The sequence below is a fragment of the Podarcis muralis genome, chromosome W, assembly GCF_964188315.1.
Source record: "Podarcis muralis chromosome W, rPodMur119.hap1.1, whole genome shotgun sequence".
NCBI classification, from domain to species: Eukaryota; Metazoa; Chordata; class Lepidosauria; order Squamata; family Lacertidae; genus Podarcis; species Podarcis muralis.
In genome coordinates this window covers 26172168-26189476 of record NC_135674.1, presented here as the reverse complement: position 1 = coordinate 26189476, position 17309 = coordinate 26172168, and the positions used below count along the sequence as shown (strand labels likewise).

At 46.7% G+C, this 17309-nt stretch overlaps 1 protein-coding gene and 1 pseudogene across 1 annotated transcript; both read left to right on the top strand.

Annotated features, from left to right (window-relative positions):
• Nucleotides 1-17309, top strand: part of LOC144326336 (adhesion G protein-coupled receptor D2-like) — a 761129-nt pseudogene that overhangs the window by 466823 nt on the left and 276997 nt on the right.
• On the top strand, nt 6120-6600 carry LOC144326386 (U6 snRNA-associated Sm-like protein LSm3). Its single transcript, XM_077922950.1, has 2 exons — nt 6120-6361; nt 6534-6600. Exons 1-2 carry the CDS (start codon nt 6120-6122, stop codon nt 6598-6600), a joined length of 309 nt encoding a protein of 102 aa, XP_077779076.1.

Sequence of the window (17309 nt, the reverse complement as noted above, 5' to 3'; positions counted from 1 at the left end):
GCAAAAGGCCAAGACAGACCAGACTGGCAAGGTTGTCAGACACAAAGCCAGATTGGTTGCCAGAGGTTTTTCTCAGGTACCAGGACAGGATTACCACGAGACCTACTCACCCACCGTCAAGTATGAGAGCATTAGGTTAATGCTCAAGATTGCTGCAGAAGAGAAACTGCACGTTTATTGGGGCCACCAGGTGGCGCGTTGGAAGATGGCCGACAATAACATCTCTCTGACCCATATGAGGTACTAAGGGGCTGCTATGGGAAGTATGCAGCCTTCCTAAGCTCCCCCAGGATGTGGGGGAGCACTGTCCTGCCAGCGGTGTTCACAATGCACCCCCTGATACGAGTGATGGGGGTGCTGAACACTTGGCACAGGCCCTCAGTGAAGTCAGATCTTCCTGACGCCGATTCCAATTAGCACGTGCTGGTTGCTTCAGCTTGGAATTATAATTGGAAACATACGATTGGAAATGAAGCTGGAAGCACATACATCAATTAAAGCTCGACTGATAAGACTGCTGATTAATGGATCTCTGTGACCAGGAGTGACGGACGGATAAGTAAATCTTCTGATGAATTACCACAAGGAGACTGTATGTTTGGAACGAAGGGGGGGGTGGGGTGGAGGAAAAAACTCTTTTTTTCCTGCATGATGTGACATTAATAACCCTTCACCCCAGATAGAAACAAGATCGTCGCGTTTTTATGAACCATAGGCAGGACTTTAAGAACTGTGTGGGATGGATTATAATAGGAAAGAAGACTGGAGAACGGTGAGAACAGAGAAAATTTTTTATGACGCAGTTAAAAAATGGCATCTCGCCAAGACAGGCTTGCTGGAGGAAGAAGGACTGGGGGAGGAGAATCAGGATTGTTCAAATGAGAAGGAATGTTGGAATGTGAGTTTGGCCTGACAGATCCCCCAGACTCATTTGATTTATTTGGTAAGCCTGAGAAAAATAAAGGACAGATCAGAGATTAATTTTGTTTATGGAAGTGTTGTACAGAGGCTGTCCCTGATTGATATGATTTTTGGAAGAGTACAAAATCCACATAGAATGCCAACTTTTAACCTGCTTGTGAAAATCATCAGAGATCGCAAAGAAAGGAATTTATGATAACAGCAAGAAGAGAAAGGAAGTAATAAAGGACTATCCGGATCAAACTGGACAGAACTGTCTAATTAAAGCAGTAAGATAAGTGATGCTGTTTTGGACTCGAGCGGAGCTTGATGTATGGGTACCCCCAACAAAAAATTTGGATGTATAATTTGGAATTAATGTGATATGGATAATGTGATGTAATTGGCCTGTTAATAAAAATTATTTTAAAAAGAAAGAAAGAAACTGCATGTTTCTCATCACGATGTGAACACAGCTTTTTTGTACGGGGTTTTGGGGGAGGAACTGTATATGCTTCCACCTGATGGAGTGCAGGTACAGAAGGGAATGGTCTGTAAACTATGGAAATCCCTATATGGTCTCAAGCGGAATGCCAGGTGTTGGAACACAAAATTCACCGAGACATTGCTTTCTCTAGGTTTTCACCAAGGCAAAGCTGATCCATGTGTGCTTGTCAAGGAGGAGGGGCAAAACAAACTGTATTGTTTATGTTTTGTTGATGATTTTCTGATGTTTTGGAAGAATCAGGCTTTGTACGAGAGCACCTTAGCTCAGCTGAAGGAGCACTTTGACATGAAGGATCTTGGTGAGGTATCCAACTATCTTTCTTTGCAGGTGGAGAAGGACCAAACAGGTAATTTTCTGGTACACCAGACACAGAAAATTGCTGATGTATTGACCAGGCTTAATTTGGTTCATCCAAACACAGCAGACACACTGATGGTGACAGGTTACCAGGTAGATAGTACTGCTGAAGCATTTTCTGACACCACACTGTACAGATGCATTCTAGGCAAGCTGAATTTCATTGCTAGATGTTCAAGACCTGACATAGCTGTAAGCACTAACCTGCTTAGCAGACATGCCAACAATCCTACTGTTCAGGATTGGAAAGCTCTGAAGCGCATAGCCCGCTATTTGAAGGGGACTTTGCACTACAGACTGAGGTTCACTAGTCAGAAGACTGGAGGTCTTGAAATCTTTGCAGATGCTTGCTTTGGAAGTGATACCACGGATGGTACAAGCACTTCTGGAGTATGCTACATGTACAACCATTGTCTGTTTGACTGGTTGTGGAAAAAGCAGACGACAGTAAGCCTAAGTTCCTGTGAAGCAGAACTCAATGCCCTGTCATTTTCACTCATGGATTGTGAATGGTTGGTGCAACTGTTTCAGGACATCAGAGTTTCTGTGAAATGTCCTATACAGGTGTATCAAGATAATAGATCCTGTTTGGCTTTGCTGAACTCAGAGAGTTGCAAGCAAAGAACCAAGTACTTGCAGATTAAATCCTTGTGTTTATACAATTCTTGTTGTCTGTCTGTATTCATTTACCACTACTCTTAGTTATATTAGTTTCCTTATACATTTCCCTTCTTCTTATTTTCATTATCCATCACTGTTCTTAATCTTTCCTGTTATGAGGTTTGTTTCCAATTCTACTGGTTTTACTATTTCATCTTATCTTTCCTGTACACAACATAAATTTCCCCCATTCTTTTTGAAATGTTTCCTCGCCCTGTTGTCGAATTTCCCCTGTTAGTTTGGCTCTTTCTGCATATTCCATTACCTTCTGTCGCCATTCTTCTACTGTTGGTAATTGCTGCTGTTTCCAAACCTGGGCTCTGAAGAGCAAGTATAAATGTAAAATGTAATACAATATGTGTATGTGGAGTATCTAATTGAAAAACTAATAAAGATTATTTGAAAAAAAAGGAAAAAAGGAAAAATGGTGGCTCGTATTTTAATTCTGGTGCCCAGACAAATGCCGTTGCAGAAGGTCAGCATTTGCCCACTGAAGCCAATTAGTGCAGGAGATTAATGAGTCTTTAGCTGAGGATTATGGGGAGGGTGGTGTGTGTGTGTGTGCATGCGTGTGCATGCGTGTGCATGCGTGTGTGCCCCTGCCTTTCCGTACAGAGCCAGCCAACTGTCCATGCATAAGAATTGCAAACTCCCCCAAACTGCTGCTATTCCCAGGCTCACTTGTGAGGACACTATTCGAACAGCTTCAGCCATGGGAGGTCTGTAAATAGCCTGCCTACCATCTGCTGCAAAAAGATGTCCTTCAGAGAGGGAGAGAAATGTGCAGAGACAGGGATGTGGCCCTGCTGCTGGAAACTTCTTGCACTCAAGGTGTTGACCACCCATATCATGCTCTCATGGCAGGACTCAGCCCTGAACCTGTAATGTAGTGATAAATTGAGCAGATTCTCTGATCAGGTGCAGAGTGCCTTTCTGCCTACCGCCCTGAATGGTACTCAACCAAAGATGCAGACTTTTTTGAGGAGGGGAGGAAAAGAAAACACGCACACACAGAGCTATAACTGAATTGAAAACTTTATTGGAATGTCTTCTTTGGTAAGATAGTTCACCACTAACCAATGCTCAGAAGGACCTTCTGAGTAAAATGTTGAGAAGGGAGACACTTAAGAGCACTTTTTATTTCAGAAGGAAAAAAACACATACAGGCAGAGCCTGGCACTTCCAAACTGTCTTCTCCAACTCTTTCAAACCAGAAGAGACACACAAAAGTAGTCCAAACATTATATGTGGAGCAGAAAATGCTGCAAAGTGTAATCAAAACCCACAGGGAAATATATATGAGAATGCAACTAACAGATAACCAATGCAAACTATAAAAGGAGCACTGGACTTGCTCAACTCATAGCTGCAAGGCCTCGGAGAAAGGTCTCCCAAAATGAAGCCCCAAGGGGGAGAGTGGTTTCAGTGTATCTGAGGCACAACAAACTCGCTCTCATGGTGGCCCATGGGCCACAGAAATCGTCCTTGTGGCCAACCTGGCCACTACCTGCAGAGGGACAGACAGGGTGCGGAGGCCTTCCAATGGGTAGCTGTACTGGGCCTTTTTCTCTCCATCTTTTCCCAGCCATCTAGCTAGAGGACCATGCCTGGAGAGCAGGTGGGGAGCTTGGGCAGATGCCTCCTCTCTCACACACCCTGGGAGAAGACGCCTCTCCCACCCAGTTAGGAAAGCCAACCCCCACCCAAAGCATCCCCTAAACAGCCTCCAAGGGCAGTCCCCACACAGCTTAGCCCCATGGCTTTTAGAGAGCGAGAGCCTGGAACTCAGGAGGAATCACACCAAAATGCAGGCAAGGGTTGGGGTTTGCACCCGCAGCTGCCTGGTGGGGAAACCAGGCGACCTGGAGCTTCTCAATGGCATGTATGAAAGTCAGAACTGGGAGAGGTCGCCTGTGGGGAGGGGATGACAAGACACTCACCCTTCCCTGTCACCCTACAATCCCGGGGCCTGACCTATCTGCCACCACCCTTGCACCTCTGCTGCCGTGAGTCTCTTCCCCAGACGAAGGGGGGACAGAGAGCCTTGCTTTGCGCTCTCAAGTCCGCTTGGCATGGAGCATTTGAATCAGGAGGCTGTTGCAGGGCACGTCCCCGCTCAGGTGCTTGTGGTACAGGTACTCCTCTGCTTGCATGCTCAGGGACCGGACGTTGGCCAGCTGCATCAGAAGCTGGCGGAACTTGTCTGTGGCATGTGGGTAGTTGCAGAGGGTGTACTCCATCAGGGCTGCATTGGCCTTTTCCTGGGCTTCCTTCACCACACTTGAATTCTCCACGAATTTCACATCTGCAGCGGGGGGGGGGGAAATAAGGGGGGGGTGCATTGAATGGGGTAACCTCTCTTGAATGGAGGGACTTCCTCCTGGCCACACAGGCCGCAAACATGGAAGGTGTCGCTTGCAAAGCTCGCACAAGCCATTGGCTGATATCTGCAAAACGGCTGAGGTTGATGGAGAGCCTCCTGTGAGGAGAGCCTGCAGCAGTCGGGGCTTTTTAGTGTAGAGAAAAGGGGACCAGAGGCGACCTGACGAAGCATAAACAATTGCATGTGGTGTGGAGAAAGCGGAGTTTTCCCCCTCCCTCTCGCATGATGACACCAGAACTCGTGGGCATCCAATGAGGCTGAATGTTGGAAGATTCAGGACAGAGAAAAGGAAGTAGTTCTTCAAGCAGCGCAACATTAAACTATGGAACTCCCTCCCACAGCAGGCAATGATGGCCACCAATTTGGAGAGCCTTGATGGAGGTTTGGACAAATCCATGGAGGAGGAGGAGACGAGCCACAATTACTGCGCTCTGCCTCCATGGTCAGAGGCAGCGACACTTCTGAATACCAGATGCAGGAAACCACAGGAGGGGAGATCTGCTCTTGTGCAAGGATCCTGCTTGCTGGTTTCCCACAAGCATCTAGTCAGCCACTGTGAGAACAGGACTAGATAGCACATTGGCCTGATCCAGCTAATGGCTCTTCCTACCTTCATAAGCTTCATCTGGCCATCTGCCTGGATGAACAGGGTCTGACCTTGCCAGCCTTATGCTTTGCAGATGAGCATCAGGCTGGTAAAGGCTATGCAAGATAAATAAACCATATCTGACAAGCGATCTTCTTCTTACTTTCTGATGTTCCCTAAACAAACCTTCACTTCAAAGCCACTCTGTTGTGTTCCTCTCTAAACACCAGCTGGAGGGATTGGGGCTTAATCTGTTTGGCCTTCCCAGGTGAAAATAGGGCTCAGCTGACATGGAAACCGGGTGTGAAGGTGCAGTGATAAGCACATCCCTCTTAAGCTGTCGCCCACCTGCCTGAAAATGTGCCTGCTCTATGCACACTGCTCTTGAAAACTCGGCAAAAGCTGCCAATGCAAACTTCCTTCCTTGGGCCTGACTTCATCTGTGGGGCATGGAGGGGGGCCACTGGGGGAGGGCAGGGGCCAAGCAACAGCAGTGGGAGGGGGCCTTAGCTCAATGGTGGGCGGCCACCTGTTCCTCCTATTCTTGCCACGCTCACAAGGGGGAGATGAGACAGGGCCTTTTCAAGGCTAACTGGGAAGACACAGCGGGCCCTCTGGGGGTGTCGCCAAAATCTCTCCTCCCTCCCTCTCACTTCCAACACTCAGCCTAGAACCATAGAATTCTGGCCTCACCTCCAAAAGAGCATTGGAGGGGCTTTGAAAAAATGGCGGACGAGGTGGAGCAGCAACAAACCACAAATACTGTAGAAGAGCCCTTGGATCTCATCAAGCTTAGTCTTGATGAACGAATTGATGTAAAAATGAGAAATGACCGAAAATTTCGAGGCAGATTATTTGCTTGTTACCAGCACTTAAATAAGATTTTGGGTGATGTTGAGGAGACTGTGACAACAATAGAAATGGATGAAGAAACCTATGAAGAGATTTATAAATCTACCAAAAGGAATACAGTGGTACCTCGCGTTAAGTACTTAATTCATTCCGGAGGTCCGTTCTTAACCTGAAACTGTTCTTAACCTGAAGCAAAGTTCTTAAACCGAGGTTCTATTGCTGGGTTAGCGGAGTCTGTAACCTGAAGCGTATGTAACCTGAAGCGTATGTAACCCGAGGTACCACTGTATTCTGATGCTGTTTGTCCGAGGAGATGGAGTTGTACCTGTAGCTCCTCCACTGTGGGTTGGCTGAAACCATGAAGAAAATGGTCATTGTTTCAAAAATGTTGGACCTCTGGACACTGTCTTCTGATACCCTTAAACATTAAGATTCTGCCCTTAATTCTGAAAGACCATCCAAACCTGATTTGTTGTGAAGGCGTAAGATCATTTGGCATATAAGTTGATATAAGGGTCTCCCCCCGAAATAACTTAAGTGCAGGTGTCTTTATGTGTCAAATCAGTGGATATAACCATTTTAGTTGCTCTTGCGGCCGCTGATCTTTTTAAAGAAACAAATCTGTTTGGGGTTTTTTTTGTATGTATGTGTTTATAAGCATTTTTCCCATTAAGGGGGGGGGCATTGTGTGGGATGTGAAACACAAAAGCAGTCAAGTACAACATTCCTAGAGTGAACATGTTTACACATGGGGAGGAATGCTTGTTCAGCCAGCAGGTAAACTTCCTGTTTCCTTCTGGGCTGGGACAGACTTCCTTTGCATGTGACTAGAGGTGGATGTGGCCTCACCTGAGCAGGTAATGACAAAAGCACAGGGCAGGGCAGCCATCTCTCTCCTTTTGACTACATGCATCGAAGAAGCAACATCTGCTTAGCCAAAGATGCCCTCTTGGCTTCCAGCCAAGAGATGACAAAGGAACTGTCTTCTTATGAGATAGTTTCCAGGTATATGTTACTTTTCTAAGCTAAGTCTGCCTTCTGGAATCCTATTGTGAACAGAATGATATGTGAGTAAACTCTCTTTATACTTTTATAGAAGACTGTGCTGTGTCTTATCTTTTATGAGGGAATAAGGGGAAAATACCAGAACAGTTATTATAGAGGTTTTAGCGAGCCTGAGCAAATGCATCCGCTGCAAGTTTAAAAGGGAGAATGTTACTCTGCTAAATTCTGAACTTGTTAACACATGTTGGAAAGGCTATTATCAGACAATATATCCTCTCCTGCATCCCTGAACATTCCCACACATTAGAAAAGGTTCAGAAAAGGGCCGTCAGAATGACCAAGGGGAGAATGGAGCAACGGATGGAGGCTGCAGCACTGGGGACTTTTTGATTTGGAGAAAAGGTGAGTAAGAGGCAGCGTGGCAGAAGTGTATAAAATGATGGAAGGCACAAAGGAAAGAGAACATTTTTCTCCCTCTCTCAAAACAAGAGAACTCCAATGAAGCTGGAGTTTGCTGGCACTGAAGGACAGCAGCACTCCAGAGCCTCAGGCAAAGCACATTCCAAGCACTGCATGGAGATGCCACTCACTGAACCTGGGATTGAACCTGGGACCTCCTGCAGGTGAAGCAGGTGCTCTCCTGCAAAACTACAGCATTTCCCTTAAAAACAGCAGTGAGATTTCAGTCCTCAGTGTTCTGAAGAAAGGGCTGGTTTAAATAGGGATGGAGGAAGCTGCTTCACTCACCCACCTAGAGCAGTACTGTCTATTTCAGATCTGAAATTGTATCACGATGCAGTTTGTCTCGCCTGGATTTGGGAATGGCTAACGTTAAAAAACACCAACTTGCTGGATCTAGAAGGATTCAATAACAGATACGGCTGGCATGCCCATCTGGGATATGAGAAGGTCCACAAAGGGTTTTTGAACCACGTGATCAGGAAATTGCTTTACATGGTGTGGGCCAAATATAAGGACTTACTAGAACCAAAAACGCCATGGTGGCTGTCCCCGGCAGAAGCGTTCTCAGTTTAAAAAAACAGCATGAGAGAAGTAATTGGGCAACTTATAAAGACTTATTGGAAGAAAAAGAAAATGAGCTAAAATTAAAGAAATTTGAAGCAATTCGGACACATTTGACTGATTGGTTGCAGTATTTTCAGTTAAATGAAACATTCCAAAAGGACAAACAGAAAGGCTTTTCCACAGAAATTTCAAGATTTCCACGTACCTACGGGACTGCCTCTCCTGGTATGAACCATGGAGGACCTTAAGGTCCACAAATGACAACATTTTGGAGGTCCCAAGTCGCAAGGTGGTTAGATTGGTCTCAACTAGGGCCAGGGCCTTTTCAGTACTGGCCCTGACTTGGTGGAACGCTCTGTCACAAGAAACTAGGGCCCTGCGGGACTTGACATCTTTCCGTAGGGTCTGCAAGACAGAGTTGTTTTGCCTGGCCTTTGGTTTGGTCTCAGTCTGACCCTTACGTTTCCCTCCCCTTACGGTTTTGAACTATGGGCTACTTTTAAAATGAGGCTGCAGTTTAAATTGCATTTTAACCTGCATTTTAAATTGGTCGGTCCCCCCCATTATGTTTTTATTGTAATTTTACTGGTGTTAGCTGCCCTGAGTCCGGCTCTGGTCAGGGAGGGTGGGGTACAAATTATTATTATTATTATTGTTGTTGTTGTTGTTGTTACTGTTTAATAAACACACACACACAAATGCTCTCTAACGTGTACAGGTGCCTCCTTGACTGGGAGGTCAGGGAGGAAGAAGTAAAATCTGTCATGGTACAATGGGCCAGAGATTTTGGGCACAACATCCAGATGGAATCATGGGAGAGGTTGTGGAAGGAGGACCTAAAATTCACAGTGTGCTACGATTTGAAAGAGAATTTCATGAAGATGCTCTACAGATGGTACTTAATACCTGTAAAACTGGCCAAAATCTATAAATCTAGATCAAACATCTGTTGGAGATGCAAGGAGGCGGAAGGCACCATGATCCACGTGTGGTGGAACAGCAAAAAAATCAGGGAATTTTGGGAAACAATCTACAATGAACTTAAAAAATTGTTTAAATGTTCCTTCCCAAAGAGGCCCAAAGCCTTCTTGCTAGACATAATGAGCAATGAAATCCCTAAACAGGTAAGGAAAATCTTTATGTATGCGGTAACAGCAGCTAGGATTCTAATTGCTAAAGTATGGAAAGGAGATTCTATTCCCTCAAAATTAGACTGGCAAAATAAAATGCTAGAATATGCAGAACTAGCAAGATTCTGAGACCATACAGATCAAGTATTTAATAAAGAGTGGAATATCTACAGAGAATATTTAAACAAACATTGTAATAACATAAATTCTTTGGCAGGCCTGGATTGATTTCTGCATGAATTAAGAAATCATTACAGAATTAAAATAACAGAAGAATTTAGGAGAGAAAAAGTTAAGTGCGCAGCGTAATGAAATTTAGGAACCACAGTGGGGGGACCGGAAGTTACGTTAGAATTAGTGATGGATGAACTTAATCTTTTCCTTTTCGGTATGTACGTATGGTGTAGGGAGTATTAATTACTGGATTGCCCTTTGTGGCTTGATGCATCTTGTTTTGTTTTGTATTTGTTTTGTAATGTTATGTTTTTAAAATTAATAAAGCATGGGGGGGATTCTTAAAAAAAGGATCAGTACTGTCTACACGTACTGGCAGCCATGGCTCTCCATGGCAGGAGATATTTAGCCCCCTCCCAGGCCTACCTACCTGGAGATGCTGCTGAGGATTGAACCCAGGACCTCCTGCACGCAAAGCGGAAGCTCTTCCACTGAGCTATTGCCCTCCCCCGGGAGCCTTTTTGCAAATCTGCTTTTCCTCGAGATCCCTTCCTAGAACCTTCTCTGGAGAAGTGGCTGTTAGAATTCCAGCTCCATGATTGCAGTCATGGGATTGTTTATCACATGACGGTATATGTTTTGACTCCACAGAGTGGGAAGTGACGGCGGCAGGATGTTTGTGTCACTGTGTTCCATGAAGTGGGACTATTGTCCTTTGTTCTTTTTCTCTTTGCTGTCTGATGCTAGAGAGGGAGGGAGCCATGTTGCAGTGCTCCGTGTGTGTTTATACTGTATGTAAATAAAGTACAGTGGTACCTCGGGTTACATACGCTTCAGGTTGCATACTCCGCTAACCCAGAAATAGTACCTTGGGTTAAGAACTTTGCTTCAGGATGAGAACAGAAATCGTGCTCTGGCAGCGCGGCAGCAGCAGGAGCATTAGCTAAAGTGGTGCTTCAGGTTAAGAACAGTTCCAGGTTAAGAACGGACCTCCAGAACAAATTAAGTACTTAACCCGAGGTACCACTGTAGATTAGCCAAAATGCTGAGTTGCTGAGGTCTGTTATGCAATGCTGCGAAGACTCTGCGGATCCCTAAGTGTGCCGATGTCGGCTGGCATCGGTCGCTGTGATGTTCGGGCTGAAGAAAGCATGCGCAGACACAGGTTGTATTCTGCTCAGGTTTTGAGCGGGGCTCCGGAACGGATCCCATTTGCAGCCAGAGGTACCCCTGTATTGTGATTTTCATTTTCAGGAGAAAGAGGGGGGGGACACGCAGTCCTCACACTCACACACCCTAGAAGTTACGCTGCTAAAGCCTTCTCTTCCCTACCCCCCCCCACACACACACACACTTTGAGGTGGCACAAAAATAGAGGGTTCGTCTTGATCAGCTCACCTGGTTTGGAGAAGAAACCCTATTCACGATTTAATTGAATATTTGAATAATCTTTTCATTCCTGTAAGGCATAAAGAATGTTGTCCAAATAACATTGACGCACTCCACTGAGAGAGAGAGGCCGCAAAGACTCCATCCTGCGACAAAAGCCGCCTCACACACAGGCAGAGCTGCCAGGACCATTTCTATGCCCTTAAGAGTTCTTTGCATTCAGTGCCGCTTTTGTCTGCTGGAGGCGTCAGATAAATTGCAATCGCTTAAGGGAATGCAGGCGCACAAAAGCCGCTCTTGCTCCATGTTAAATAGTGGGGAAGATGGATGAAGGACACAGCTCTGTTAGATTCTCAGCTCTTTATTACAGCAGTTAGAACTGCTCCTGGAGTCAGACTGACTGCAGCCTAGCTGGCTGCTTTATATAATACTAAGTAACTTGTAACAGTAACAACTCCCAACTAGCTAACCAGTCAGTGAGCGACAGTTCTCAGTCCTTCATTTGCATACTGGTGGCCCGGAGTGAGAACTGCAGCTGATCTTAATACAGTCATACCTCGGGTTACAGACGCTTCAGGTTGTGTTTTTTTGGGGTTGCGGACCGCCGAAACCCGGAAGTACCGGAACGGTTTGTCTTGGGCCCGGTCTTATTCAACATCTTTATCAACGACTTGGATGATGGACTCAAGGGCATCCTGATCAAATTTGCAGATGACACCAAACTGGGAGGGGTGGCTAACACCCCAGAGGACAGGATCACACTTCAAAACGACCTTGACAGATTAGAGAACTGGGCCAAAACAAACAAGATGAATTTTAACAGGGAGAAATGTAAAGTATTGCACTTGGGCAAAAAAAATGAGAGGCACAAATACAAGATGGGTGACACCTGGCTTGAGAGCAGTACATGTGAAAAGGATCTAGGAGTCTTGGTTGACCACAAACTTGACATGAGCCAACAGTGTGACGCGGCAGCTAAAAAAGCCAATGCAATTCTGGGCCTCATCAATAGGAGTATAGCATCTAGATCAAGGGAAGTAATAGTGCCACTGTATTCTGCTCTGGTCAGACCTCACCTGGAGTACTGTGTCCAGTTCTGGGCACCACAGTTCAAGAAGGACACTGACAAACTGGAACGTGTCCAGAGGAGGGCAACCAAAATGGTCAAAGGCCTGGAAATGATGCCTTATGAGGAACGGCTAAGAGAGCTGGGCATGTTTAGCCTGGAGAAGAGGAGGTTAAGGGGTGATATGATAGCCATGTTCAAATATATAAAAGGATGTCACATAGAGGAGGGAGAAAGGCTGTTTTCTGCTGCTCCAGAGAAGCGGACACGGAGCAATGGATCCAAACTACAAGAAAGAAGATTCCACCTAAACATTAGGAAGAACTTCCTGACAGTAAGAGCTGTTCGACAGTGGAATTTGCTGCCAAGGAGTGTGGTGGAGTCTCCTTCTTTGGAGGTCTTTAAGCAGAGGCTTGACAACCATATGTCAGGAGTGCTCTGATGGTGTTTCCTGCTTGGCAGGGGGTTGGACTCGATGGCCCTTGTGGTCTCTTCCAACTCTATGATTCTATGATTCTATGATTCTATGATTCTATGATTCTATGATTCTATGATTCTATGATTCTATGATTCTACGTGCATGCGCAGAAGCGGCGAATTGCGACCCACGCGTGTGCAGACACGCAGACGCAGGTTACGTTCTGCTCATGTTGCGAACGGGGCTCCGGAACGGATCCCGTTTGCAACCAGAGGTACCACTGTACAGTCATACCTCGGGTTACAGACACTTCAGGTTGTATTTTTTGGGGTTGCAGGCGACCAAAACCTGGAAGCACCGGAATGGGTTACTTCCGGCTTTCGGCAGTCGTGCATGAATCGCAATCAGTGCGTGTGCAGACGTGCCGCTGCGGGTTGCGTACGTGCCTCCCGCACGGATCACGTTCGCAACCCGAGCGTCCAGTGTACATAACACTTCGCATCCCCTCAAGTGGCTGGCTGGAGAATGGAAGTCAGGCCGGCACATGTGGAGGGGGGGGGGTGTTGATCCATTAAGCTTCTATTAAGCCCTTCTGGAGAACAAAGCTAACCTGTGCCGCCCCTCATAAATATTGCTGTTCAGAGGAGCCCTAATTTTAATTAAACCTCTTTTACCTGCTCATGAGAAAAATCTATTTAGACTCAAATGGCGCCCTTTCCTCCCCCTCTCGCACGCCTGTGTTTGTTTGCACACACACACACACAGATGCCAAGTGCAGCTTGTGAGCTGGAGGGAGAAAGAGAGAAAGAGAAGACATTCTTTTCTTCAGGGCAAATACAGCCGGCATATATAAGCGACGAGGTGGCAGCTCCCGTACAGCCGAGCCTGCAGAGGACACATGGCTTGCAGCATAATCGGCACCACGCTCAGAGAGGGAAGTTGGGCACGGGGCATGGGCAGAGGGCAACCTTTTGTTCCTGATTTTCTTCGGTGAAGGAGAAAAGCTTCCACACCGGCAGGTGGAAGTTTTAACGCAATGCGCAAAAAGGGAAGGGAAGGCACCATGGAGGCGGGGGGGGGGGGGTCCTTTGCCGCAAAGCCAAAGAGAAACACCAGTTGCTGAAAACCCACAGGAGAAGAGAGTGCACTGGCACTCAGGTCCTGCCTATGGGCTGCCCATTGGGGCATCTTTGAGACCAGGGTTCTGGACTCGATGGGCCCCCTTTGGCCTGACCCAAGTGCAGAGCTTGTCTTATATGCTCTGAAGAAGATCATTTGACCCAGAATTCTTCCGGCAGGAGGAGAGGAAGCCCTTCTTCACACAGTGCATGATTAAACTATGGAATGCTCTCCCCTAGGAGGCAGTGATGGCCACCAACTTAGATGGCTTTAGAAGAGGATTTGACAGATTCGTGGAGGAGGAGGAGAGGGCTATCAAAGGCTAGTACAAAAGCTACTACAAAGGTTATCTCCCGCTTGGACTACTGCAATGCGCTCTATGTGGGGCTACCTTTGAAAGTGACCCAGAAACTACAACTAATCCAGAATGCAGCAGCCAGACTGGAGACTGGGAGCGGCCTCCGAGACCACATAACACCAGTCCTGAAAAACCTAGATTGGCTCCCAGTACGTTTCCGAGCACAATTCAAAGTGTTGGTGCTGACGTTGAAAGCCCTAAACGGCCTCGGTTCAGTATATCTGAAGGAGCGTCTCCACCCCCATCGTTCTGCCCGGACACTGAGGTCCAGCGCTGAGGGCCTTCTGGCGGTTCCCTCACTGTGAGAAGCCAAGTTATAGGGAACCAGGCAGAGGGCCTTCTCGGTAGTGGCACCCACCCTGTGGGGCGCCCTCCCACCAGGTGTCAAAGAGAACAACAACTACCAGACTTTTAGAAGACATCTGAAGGCAGCCCTGTTTAGGGAAGCTTTTAATGTTTGATGCATTACTGTATTTTAATATTTTGTTGGAAGCCGCCCAGAGTGGCTGGGGAAGCCCAGCCAGATGGGCGGGTTATAAATAATAAATGATGATGATGATGATGATTAGTCACAATGGTTATGCTCCGTTTCCACTGCCTTTGCTCAGTTCCCGAGCTTGAAACCTTGCTCTCTTTGGGAATGGGGACAGCTGCAGTTCCTGTTGCTTTGCACCATGTGGCTAATGGACAAGGCAGGGAATTGGTGGTATTTAGAATCTTTTGAGTGTGTTAAATCTGAAGCAGCCAAACCTGCAACGTTCTTTTGTCTGTTTATGGAGCTTGTGCTTTGAGTTCAAGATAGAAGAGCTGTGTGTGTCTATTCCAATTCTTAATTTCCATTATTGCTCAAGTTACAACCTTTAGCTAGCGGTTCTGACTTCCATACCCTAGTCTCTTGACCACTACAGGAAGCGTCCCTAGAGGGATGCCGTACAGAATGTACTGTGAAACCGTTTCACAGCTGTGCCACTCTGCAGCTGGGTCATAACTGGCTGATGGGAGGCAGGTCCATAGCTAGGGGGTAGTGAGGTGGCCCCCTGCCAGGGGTGCAGGTGATGGGGGGGGCTGCAAAATTGGCTAAAAATATGTCCATAAATATAAATATTGATTATTGCCTCATAAGAATAGAGAGTGAATTGAATTGGGGGGGGGGGAGAGGTGGAAAGAAGAGCTAATTTGTCCATGGCTAGGGGGCACAATCTGGACGGTTCTGCCAGGGGCGCAATATCACCTAGCTATAGCTCTGGCAGGAGGGAAGAGTGTTCATGTGCTCAAGCCCTGCTTGTGGGTTTTCCACAGGGGCACCTGGCTGGCCAATGTGGGAACAGGAGGCTGGACTACGTGGGCCACCGGCCTCATCCAGCCTCCCGGCTCGATTTATGCAAAATAAAGAGGCTTGATTTGCATTCAGGTTGCACAATTCAGGTACAGAATCCTGGGCAGGTTTTAGGCATGAAATGGGCAAACACAGCATTTGCCAAAAGGAGGAAACTTTTCTGAACCCTTTTTCTCAAAGGAGCCTGGACAACAGTTTTGGCAGACGTCCAGGAAGGATACTGCTGCTGGTGTCATTTTCCTCAGAGAACTGCAGCGCTGAGCACTTCCACAGAACAGGCAGAAGCTCTGCATTTCAGTTGCTGGGTTCAGTTGTCAAATGGCATTCTATGGGTAAAGGCTGGGATAAAACTGTTACGATATAGAAGCAATGCAGCTGCGAGCTGCTGCTAGCTTGAAAACATCACATGATGTTGGGATTGTCCGTGGGAAACAGAGGGCACCGGAATTAGCTCAGAGTGTGATATGAGCTGTAAAGGAAGTGTTTGTGTCTCTAGACTGCTGGAGTTTGAAGAGAGCAGTCATGTTTTTTTGTAATGCTGAAAAGACAGAAATAAAGGCATGAAAATACGTTTCTGTCTATCTCTTTCCCCTGCCAGGGGGGGCAGGAAAGAGGGGAGGTGTTCTTCTCACGCTGAGAAGAATCGCCTATCGTGACCTCTGCCTGGATCCTGCCGGGAAAGCAGGCAGGGAGGTCAACAGGAGACCAAGCCGGGTGCCTGGGAGAGTTGCCAGTTTCTCCTGATAAAGGCTTGATTCCCGACATCTGGTAGCACGGAGCCGATGGCATCGATCCATGAAAGCAGCAGAAGAGGTTGATGGATCGTACTTCATCCTCTGCAAGGAGATAAAGAAGGAAGCTATGGTAGCGTGCGGATGGAGGCTAGAAGAACGACTGAGCACCGAAGCAGAAGTTTTTGCTGATAAGCCAGGAGCAACGGAACCCCTAAGGTATGCTGAATTATGGGCTAAAAGAGTGAACGCAGATTGATTCTTCTCTGGTTCACAAAAGCTGCTTTTTGGATAAAAAAACAGCACTGAGAGAGAGCTACATTCTTCGCATTCCTGGGACTGATAAGGTTTGCTGCTCAAGCCTGGAATGTCCAGTTGCTAAGCAACAAAATGTCAGTAAAGTGGAAAATTACTAGCCAACACGGAAGTGAGGCTGGCACAGTGAGAGGCTGGAAAAACACTGGGAAAACAGCGTTTGTTTTGTCTGCTATCTCACTGCTCTTGGAGGGACTTTCAAAACAGCCTGCGTTTAGCTGCCAGGTGTAAGGCAGTGAACAGCCAATAGACTCTTGGAATTTACAGGCTCGAGAGTGAGAGCTGAGGCTTGGATTCAAAATGGATACCAAGAAGGGGGGAGGCTTACCTTACCCACCTCCACTGACTAATGACAATTATTCCTCATGGTCTGTAAAGATGAAAGCCCTGCTTCAGAATCAGAGGATTTTTGGGGTGATTGATAATCCCATCCCTGCTGCACCAACGCCAGGTTGGAATTCACAGAATGTGAGAGCCAGGACGGCCATAATTCTGTGTATCTCAGATGATCAACTCATGCATATTCAGGATTTGGAACATGTGCCGGAGATTTGGCAAACGCTGCGTAGAATACATCAAAGAGATGCTGGTTCTTCAGCGTTGCTGCATTTTGAAAAGCTGACCGATCTAAGGCTAGCGCCTGATGGAGATGTACAAGCACATCTGACAGAGATGAAATTCTTACGCCAGCAGATGGCGCAACGCAATTTCCCTCTTCAGGAAGAGATATTCTGCTTCATGATTATTAACAGCCTTAATCGGACTTATAAAACAGTTGCAAGTCAACTGGGTTCTCTACCTGCCGCTGATCTTACGGTGGAGAGAATTTGTTCCGTGGTTTTGAATGAGAGAGACAGACTTTCTGCAATAGATGTCACTGAAAGGGGGAGAGAAGCTCAGAGTTCTGGCACCCCCACTGCTATTGCTAGTGAAGAACAGGCTGTTGCTTTGAACGTTGTCCGTTGTTTCAATTGTGGACAGACTGGGCATCTTCAG

What these genes read in the sequence shown, in the direction of transcription:
- LOC144326386 (XM_077922950.1), top strand. Translation starts at nt 6,120, where the DNA reads ATGGCGGACGAGGTGGAGCAGCAACAAACCACAAATACTGTAGAAGAG. An exon ending in TATAAATCTACCAAAAGGAA is followed by an intron (nt 6,362 to 6,533) that starts TACAGTGGTACC and finishes GAGGTACCACTG; the next exon opens with TATTCTGATGCTGTTTGTCC.